Source organism: Lasioglossum baleicum, chromosome 11 (genome assembly GCF_051020765.1).
Source record: "Lasioglossum baleicum chromosome 11, iyLasBale1, whole genome shotgun sequence".
Classification (NCBI taxonomy): Eukaryota; Metazoa; Arthropoda; class Insecta; order Hymenoptera; family Halictidae; genus Lasioglossum; species Lasioglossum baleicum.
This window is the reverse complement of record NC_134939.1, coordinates 12,620,802-12,630,054: the sequence shown is the minus strand read 5'-3', so window position 1 is coordinate 12,630,054 and position 9,253 is coordinate 12,620,802. Positions and strand designations below refer to the sequence as shown.

Below are 9,253 nucleotides of genomic sequence, written 5' to 3'. Positions count from 1 at the left end.
AATAGCACATAGAAGAAACTGCGCTACGAAACAAAGTCCTTCTCTAATAAAAAATTGAATCAATCCCAGGGCGCAGGAAAGACAGCACTCAAGACAATTTCGAGCGCCTCGAAAGAGAGAGTCGTCCCCGGTGTGCCCGGTGCGGTGGCCGCGTATTAAAGCAGCAAGAAACGCCTGGTTCTCCCACGCGAGTCGAAGTGAAGGAAGGAAGGATCGAGCGGTCGGGCGCAGGGTGCACACGGCAACGAGAAACGAACGCGAGGGAGAAAAAAAGATGACCAGGTTCGTTTCTCGCGGCGTGCACACGTTGCGCTCCGCTCGGATCCGCGCAGCGCGGAGCGGCTCCTTTCGCGAGACGACTTTCGAAGCTGCACGGTGTGCGCGGGCCATCGTGTGTGCACAGGTACGTAACCAGGTACGTACCAGGCGTATCCCTCTCTTTTTTTCGCCTCTCCCTTCTTTCCCGGTGAAAGCGGACACACGGTGAAAGGTGATTGTAGCACATCCCGCGTGTCGTCACGACACGTGTCTCTCCCTGTGCCGGTTTTAATATCCGAATAGAAAACCGAACGCGTATCTCTGCTCTACGGGCTACATCCTGCTCCCCTCCGTCTATCGATCTAATATCCATTTTCCCCAAGTACGACCTCGATTATCCGAACCTCCGATATCCGAGGTCTCCAACTTCCCAACGCCTTATACGTGTGAACAGTTCGATTTAACTTACTGAGTAACAAATTTTTTAATTTATGCTTTGAATGGTTAGCATAGGAACTACAATCCGAGCTCCAGAATTTTTTTAGACTATTTGGAAGCCTAAAGCAGCATAAAATGAATCGTCAACACGACCCAGGTTGCCCACCAAAGATGCAAAAGACACATTTAGTAGATTCTGTTAAAACAGAATTGTAAAACAGCAAAATTCTGTTTGACCATACAAAACAACCGGGGGCGATGTCTACCACATGTACATCATCTACGTCATCGTCATCTGCCTTATCATCGGTGGTTGCACGTTGTTCAGAGTCCACTCTAGCCCTAACATCAGAGTAGAGAGCCGAGCGCGTATCTCGAGGCTGGCAGTTACATCCTGTTGCCCCTGTCTATCGATCAGGATCTATTTTCCCCAAGTAGATAGACATCCCAGCATCGAGGGAAGGAAGAAAACAACATTCCTAATTCTGCTCAACGGAACAAAATAACCCGGGGTAAAAGTCTTGCGGGTCTACGATCGTCTACGTCGTCTACGTCCTCGTCGTCGTCGACGGCGACGTCGGCGTCGGGGGTTGCACGTTGCCCAGAGTCCAGGCTAGCGTAATCCGGCCTGCATCATCTCTCTCTCTCTCTCTCTCTCTTTCTCTCGTCCTCTTTGTCCTCGTCCCACCTCGTCCACGATACCCTCCGTCTCGCTCCATAATTCAGTCCCGGCTCCGATTGGTCCGCTCGGCTCGCTGACGTCACGTGGAAACCAGCAGGATAACAAGTCGCGAGGGGAGGCACGGGGGCGGCAGCTAGCCAGCCAGAGAGCGGAGAGGAGATAGAGGGATGCGACGGGTGGAGAGATGGCGGAAGGGAGAGAGGTGGTGCGAAGGGGACGGGGGGAGAGGGTGTCCTGGAAAACGGGGGTAGTCAGGCTCCCACAAAAATACCCTGTCAGATAGAAACTGGCGCCCAAGCCCGGTGGACGTTGCACCAGAGGCGCTGCTACCGACACGCTGCCTACCTTCCAACGATACACCACCACGATACCGCCTTCATCTCTTCCACTTCCACGACTCTTCCGAACCGTCCGCCCCCGTATCTTTCTCTTGGACGATACCCCGGTGGTGTGTTTCCTATATTTCACTCTTTTTCTTGCGACCAGCCGGCTTCTTCGTAGTACCCCTTCCTCTACTTTCCAGCCTGGAGACCTTCGTATTCCGACATCCACACCCCCCTCCCCTTGCCTTTTTCACAATCTCCACCCCGGGATCATTGATGAAAATTTAAATGCAAACGACCCGGTAACGTTGGGAAACAGGTCTGAGGAAAGGCGACCCGACGACGGTGTTCCTCGAGAAGGAGAACTCCGTTGCTCGTCGTCGGGTCGAAGGATCGATTTTCAAGGAAGATGGCGTCCTGCTGTAGCCTCCACCCTAGGCTACCCTCTCCAAACCCGAGGCATCTCGCACACACGTACACGCGCAGAGACAGACGGAAACACACGCCGAGAACCGGTGTGTTCGACTACCCCCTTCGCCCTCTTCGAGCCCCACGGTCGATGAAGTGGAGTTCTCTCTCCCTCTCTCTCCTCTCCTCCTCTCTCCTCTTCTCGCTCGTCTTGCCTCCTCGCTCTTTCTAGCCGTCTACGACCCCTTGCTCGCCGCCCCCGCTACTCATTCTTCCTAGTCACTTACTCGGTGCTTTCGAAAAATAAAAGGAGATAAGAGACGCTCCGAGTGGAAAGCTAGAGAGAGAAAGAACACTTGAAGAACCCCGGGAGATAGGCGATGGAAGACGGGCCGGGGGTTCATTATACTTCTGGAATCGTAAACAAACAAACAACCGTGAGAGACCGCGTCAGGATCCTCTTCGCGCTCTCCGCGCGACCAGAGATCAAGAAGATCGCGGGCCCCGCAATCAGACTGAGTTAGGTCTGGGTTAGGTCTGCATCGTACCGAGCACACGTACCGAATTATACAAGCCTGAAATATATCCACCCCCGAGATGGAAAACAATCCGAGATGAAGTTGACCCGGAAATTTACTCAAATAGCAACTCGGTATCTTTAGTTTGAACAGCGCTCCGCGGAGCGGCCGCTTACAATACCCTGTGCCGGTGGATCTTCGGGCCAGCCTCACCAAAGATAGCCCAGCAATTAAACTCTTATACACACGCCCCAGCGTGCTCTAACACCCTGCAACCTAGCGAGGGAACCCATCCAACTATCCGATTTCAACGAAATTTGACTGCTGTTGTTCCTTGGAGCTTCCTGCACACTTCGTACAAAATTTTGTACATCTTGTTGTATGATGTTTCAGTAGTATGCCCTAAAAAATTGTGGTAGCTACCTTGCACTAGAAGGACGTGACAACCATTTTCCCAAAGCAATGTCTGCAAAGCCTCATCAACTCCAAAAGCAAGTAAAAGCTTTCCTAATTGTTATTTAAAATTTAAAATCAACAATCTTACGAATTTCCAAATGAAATTTTCGAAGAGTATTCTAGAAGGATGGTACCGTGTTAACCTACACGATTTTCGAAAAATCAGTTTTTTCCGAAATCGATCTATAAACGCAGAAAGGATCGAGAACGTCGGAGGGTAGTTTCAATGGAACGCGGGACGGGTATATCGCGGCGGGCCGAAGTTAATAACGATCGATCGATCGCATTTGTTTATTAACGGTCCGAGGCGGGCCGGTCGGATTGAATTATTACAGTTTACAGGATAGTTCTGGCGGCGGGTTCCGCGCGCGGGTCGCGCGTCGCGTCGGCTTGTTTCGTCGGGAATAAATTTGTGGGTCGGCGGTTACACGGGGGACATAACTTTTTCGTCGGCCATCCTGGGTGACCGGCGTCGGTGACCGTCAGCAGGCCGAGCCGGGCCGTGGGACGCGAAACGTGCTCCAGACAGGGTAAAACCCAAAGTAGTTCTTCACCGGCAGTGGTCAGCCGTGGGACAGTCGGACGGATAGCGGATAGCAGCATGGATAGCGTATAGGACAGCCTTGTGCATGCGCGAAAGGGGACACCACGGGTACTCTCGCACGGTGCGCGTCCCGAAACTTCGAACATCCAACGTCCGAACGTCCACGCCGAAATTGGAACATTATTACGAAGTTGAATTCGACCGCAGGAATAATTACGCGCGGCCGACGCCGCCGCACAGATTAATATTTCCATTCGATTTAGAGACGATTCGCGATATATTTCAATCCACGATTAATGACTGCCTCTCGCTCTATCCCTCTCTCCTCTCTCTCTCTCCCTCTCTCACTCTGTGTGCTCATCTCTCTGTCCGCGGAGTTTCGATCCTGCGTAATTCTACTCACTTTGAACGAGGCCCGCCCCGGGCTCGTTACACGGGACCCACGACTCTTTCAAAGAATAACACCGTAAAGCCGCCATGCTGGCCTGGTATCATCACTGTCAATATCAATCGCTCCAGATTCGCATTTGCTGGTAAACTATTTACTGCGCTCGCATGCGTTTCGGGAGGACGTTCCCGCGATTTTAACGGGGAGAATCATCGTCGTGGTTACCGCGGTGTTCTGCTTTTCAGCGACCCTTATGCTCAGCTTTTTACCTGGATCTTCCGCGGATGTGTTCTCCTTTTTTTTTTAATATCTGACTAGAGCGTCCTCCGCGCTGTACCTTTCAACCCTCATCCATCCTTTGTGACAATTTGACACGTTCCTTCTGTGCTTCTTGGAAAGCACCGTGTTTCTTCGTTCTGATATTTGCGAGCAATGCCGACGTTTCTATTTCAATGTTCTCTCGTCTTGCGTGAACATTTTCAATAAAGCTGTTCGCAATTTTTACCATTTATCTTTGCCTTGAATCAACTGAAAACCACCAGGCAAATTATGTTAAAGCACAGGTTGGTTAAAAGAGCACTCATCTGGCTCGTCCATCCTTTTTGAACTTCATGGAACAAAATTTCGAATTCTCGGAAAATAATTGCGCCAGAAATATTGTCAGAGCGCTCCTAGTGTTAGAGCGAATTCGCAAATTAAATTAATCATTCCGTAAATCGCGAACGCGCCCGGTAAACACTAACAGCGATTCCGAACAACAAGTACCGCTTCCCCCGCGACTCGATCGATCGCTCGCCGCGCAAAGAATAAAACGTGGTCGACCGGTAAAAAACAAAGATCGAAGTGTTTTCGAGCCCGGATGAAACATATTCTACTTCCGGAAATTATATTTCCGGGAAATGCGACAGGGGTGTAACTATTCACGTCGGTCAACGCAGCGACAAAATATTTGCTATTGCTGCAAGAGTGGGGACTACATCGGAAGGAAACGTTTCTGTGCAGAGAATCGATTTTTTCAAGGTTCTAGACCGGAAGACCCCGTCAAGGATAGTGTCGAGCATGGGAGAAAGACGGCGGCGCGGTATCGTTGCAATTAAATCATCGTTGACGAAAATAGAAAAAGAGAGAGGGGCGGGGGAGCGAGGGGGAGGAAAGAGAGAGAATACAGGTCGAAATATTGGGCGGAATATCGCGCAGCAAAATTCTGGCCGCAGCTAGGCAACCATTTTCATCGATCGTGACCGGGCGAGGGGGTCCGAAAAGGGGGTCGGCCATTTTGTTTACCGTGCGCTAATGTCGAATAACCGCTAAAAGTGAATAACAGTTGCTTTCTGCATTATACCAACCATTAAAGCGGCTGCCCCGCCGCGAAACGCTTCAAGACACGCTGCTCAAAAAGTGTACTGCTCCGACTCACGATCCCGTAACAACGATCAATAGAGATCTTTATGGAAAACTAAAATTTCAGCGTTAGCTGCGCTTAACCCCTCGCCGTATTTTAACGAGTCAGACTCGTCATGAAGATTTTAACGAAGTCTAACGAATATGAATGTTACGCGTTTCTTTTTAGATGTAAAAAATTTGACTCGTTTGTAATCAATATTTAAGCATTAAAACAAATGTAGCCATTCAAAAGATATCAATTTTTTTCCTTCTACGACATTTTCGGGGATAAACTGTAACTGTAAAGAAAATGGTACGGCGGCAAGGCGTTAAGCGATTGCAGCGGCTGTAAGTATTCAATGAAGAAATTCTCACGCGGAATGATCCGTCGATTTCTCTAGGAAAAAATTCGAGGGAAGGCCTAAAAAATGAGACTGTAGAACTGAGGAACAGTTAATTAGAAGTCGCGTCGGTTCTCTATGACGTAACGAACACCTCGGACGAGAGTTCCTTCTTGCAGCCTGTCCGCCTCGTGCTCTCCGCCACTCGGTTATTGGATATCGGCGCCTCCATATTGCTTGGATAGTAGATTGTTACAGGCGGTGCTCGATCAGACACCTGTTCTATCAGCAGTTCTACTGGACGTAACTCCGTCACGCCGAAAAATCTTAATTATCGAATTTGAAACTTCGAATTTGAACTTTGAGAGGTAACAAAAAATAGTAGAAAAAATATCCTAGGGCCGCTTCGAGGGGCCAGAAATGGCCGCAAAGATGAAGAGGCAAACACAGTATTAGTCCCCCGTGAGAAGGTCGGCACTGTCAGCCGCGCCGCGGTCACAGGATCAACATAACATGAAAATCGTTCACCGACAACGTGATAAGTGTTCCGCGAGGCTAACTCGTCGATGATCAATGCAGGGTACGTCGAGGGGCCAGCCGAAAGCGTTGCACACCCATTAATCACTGATTAAAGTTAACGAGGCGTACTTGGCTGCGTGGACACAGGAAGACCTGACGACTTATGATGATCAATATGCAACCTGGTCAATTACCGTCTGATGCTAACGTTGGGCGGGGACCAAGATCTATTCCAAATGTGACTCTGATTCATGCTATAGCGAGCGACCTTGCCGGAGACTTTCAAGGACACGCCAGAAACTAGAAAAGAACCGTTACTTGTAATTCATACAGACAGTATTCCTAATTACGTATGTAATACGCTGTTGACTTTAACAAAATGTTTTCACCGTGTTTTGCGATAAGGAGAGTACACAAATAGCCTAACGACCGTGACAAAACGCTTTAACCAGCGCGCATAAAGATATACTCTAAATACCACTTGCTGACAAATTAAAGTGTACAGCGATCGATATGAACCTAAAAAGATTAAGATAATTGCCACAGCCCTGATAGATCAACTACGAACGTCCACGCAAGTTAATAATTCTAATTGATTTAGTATGCACCTACTATATAATTTGCCGCTAACTATAACGAAGTATCGCGTTTCGCGGATCAGGGACTGCTCGAAACGCCCGAGACATCTGCCAATAAGAGGGTCTAACTGTCAGGCACCAGTTTCTATCAGCGCCGCCCTAAATACTCGTCTAAATACTCTGAACCCCGGAGTGTTCCTCGTCCCGTTGTCGACGACTTTGCCGTCGGCATAATGACCGTTAAATCGACGTAACGAATCTGCGAAGCGTTTCGGTGCGCAAAGGGAGAATGAATCGTGGATAATGATCAAATGACCGAGAGAGGGAGAGAGACAGAGTAGCATACCAGCATGGCAATAGCAAAGCGTCGAATGGCAAAAGTCCTTGAAAAGGAGCCTCGGATGCGAAGGTAACATTCGTGGTTGCCGAAGAGACGGGAGTGCATCGATGCTTCTCTTAATTAATGTTAATGCCGGCGACGCGACGCGCGTTTTCGGCGCGATGCCGAATGTACGTCGACGTTTTGGCCCCAGCCAACCAAACGGTCAGGAACGGGAGCGAAAGTAGAGTCCCGATTGTTAGTCCGTAGTTTCGAGAGCGGCGGGGCTGCGATTGGTCGGGTTTTTGCGCGGGAATCGATCCCACGTTTTAGAGGGATGCCCCGCCTGTGCAGCAATGGCGAGGAGACGCGCACTTCCGGCGCAGAAGCGTTCCCATTGGATGATACCGAGTAGCACTCGCGAACGATTGGCCCCGGCCCGAGCAGCGCCAGTTCGAATCTGACGAGGACCGAACCTATTCGTGACGCACGAAAACAGATCCGGGACGAAAATGATCCACATTGTGAGCTGCCAGCCGGCTCTGACAACGAACCCTGGTAACACGAGAAATTCATTCACCTTTCGCTGAACCGCTACGCCCTGGCATTCGTGTGCGATTTTTCTTGTTTGATCTTTTCGACCTTCCGCGTTGTCTACCGAGAATCATTAAACTGTTTCGCGTGTGATGACTAGGCTTTGATTCTGAGAAATTGAAAATTGAGCATCCTCGAACTCTTTTAATCTCATAAATCGATGAAATCTCCAGTCTAGTCAGAAATGCATAAAATTCATGAATTTATTTCTGAAACGATGATTAGCTATGATTAACTTTCCTTCGGTAGAGGTTTCAATCGTTAATCAAGAAGTTTCATCGAGTTTGATGGAACTTCCTTTTAAGTTTGTTATCCAAAAGACAACGATTAAGTGCGCTTGTGTGCGGGAGTTGGGGTTGCACTCGTGTGCGGATGCCAGAATTGCAGCTCGTCACTTCTTGATCTTCGTCAACGTCGTTCCTTCGTTGCCTTCTATTTTGATCACCTCCATTGTATCGTGTGTAATTATAATTAGTCTGTTTCTGTTCAATGACGACATATCGCCCCACTGTCATTAAATAATCTATTACAATTACAACTGATTACCTGACTTGCTGGCTTTATCATTTTGCTCAAGAGAATAATGAAAATGTTCTATTTCTGTTCAAGCACGTGTGCAACCAATTTCAAAGTTGATAACACTGTATCGATATTTGTACCTATACATTTAGTATAATCACTTTCCTTGAAGTGTACACAGTACATGTACAGCTGAAAAAAAATTGAAACGAAATACCTAATGAAATTCCCAAACATAGCACTAAAAACTTTTCATACGAGCAAAAATCCAACAAAAATACGTAACAATAATGCAATTTGGTAGAAAGCAGACACGTTAACAACAAGTACAATCAGTTTTTATAATGCACGGTTAGATAAACAAGAAATAGCGGAAAGCAAAATATTTTTCATTCATCGCTGCATAAAGAGTGCACGTAAACGCTGAGTCGAACAAAAAAACAGTTAAATTACACATTGCCGTTATAATTCCGCTGCACAAGATTGCAACCCTGCACATTCACACAGCAGAATAAAAACTGAAGGAAAAAGGTAAATTGATTAACGTCTGACCGTAGTGTAGTAAAGGACTTCGGATTTTACGCATTTATGACAAAATTAGGTACGTATAATTTAAAGCAGCGAACCATATTAAAAAGATTTAGGGACATCAGTGTACAAGTTTCGACTGTGTGTAAGATAATTAAAAGAAGAAAAAATGTTCTAGATGGCCCGTGTTTCTTGTAACTGATGTTTTTTATTTTGCATGAAAATTCGCCGTCTAGTAATGAATAAACCAGAGATGTTCTGCGTTTGTAATACGGATGGATCTATGAAATACAAATACAGTACAGATTTTCTCAGAATTTCAGAACGCTATTTATTTTCGATTTACGTAAAACCGCTTCTAAGGTAGCGGCTAGAGCAACCCTAAGGGGGAAGACTCCTTTTTCCAGTATTTCAAGGGTGCGGGATTCGCCTTCTCATTTCTCGATAATACAAACAC

General features: G+C 47.6%; 2 protein-coding genes across 20 annotated transcripts in view; one reads left to right on the top strand and one right to left on the bottom strand.

Annotated features, from left to right (window-relative positions):
* The window catches only part of LOC143213706 (uncharacterized), a 235,578-nt gene that overhangs the window by 199,060 nt on the left and 27,265 nt on the right, over positions 1-9,253 (bottom strand). The window lies entirely within an intron of this gene.
* The window catches only part of LOC143213707 (uncharacterized), a 46,645-nt gene that overhangs the window by 16,994 nt on the left and 20,398 nt on the right, over positions 1-9,253 (top strand). The window contains exons 2-3 of one of the 3 annotated variants that reach the window (XM_076433815.1): positions 70-403; positions 772-3,937. In XM_076433815.1, the coding sequence (XP_076289930.1) occupies positions 70-403; positions 772-912 (475 nt within the window). In that variant the 3' untranslated portion in view covers positions 913-3,937. Of the gene's footprint in view, positions 1-69; positions 7,714-9,253 lie in introns of those variants that run through there. The other 2 variants (XM_076433816.1, XR_013010016.1) reach the window with 2 other exon arrangements.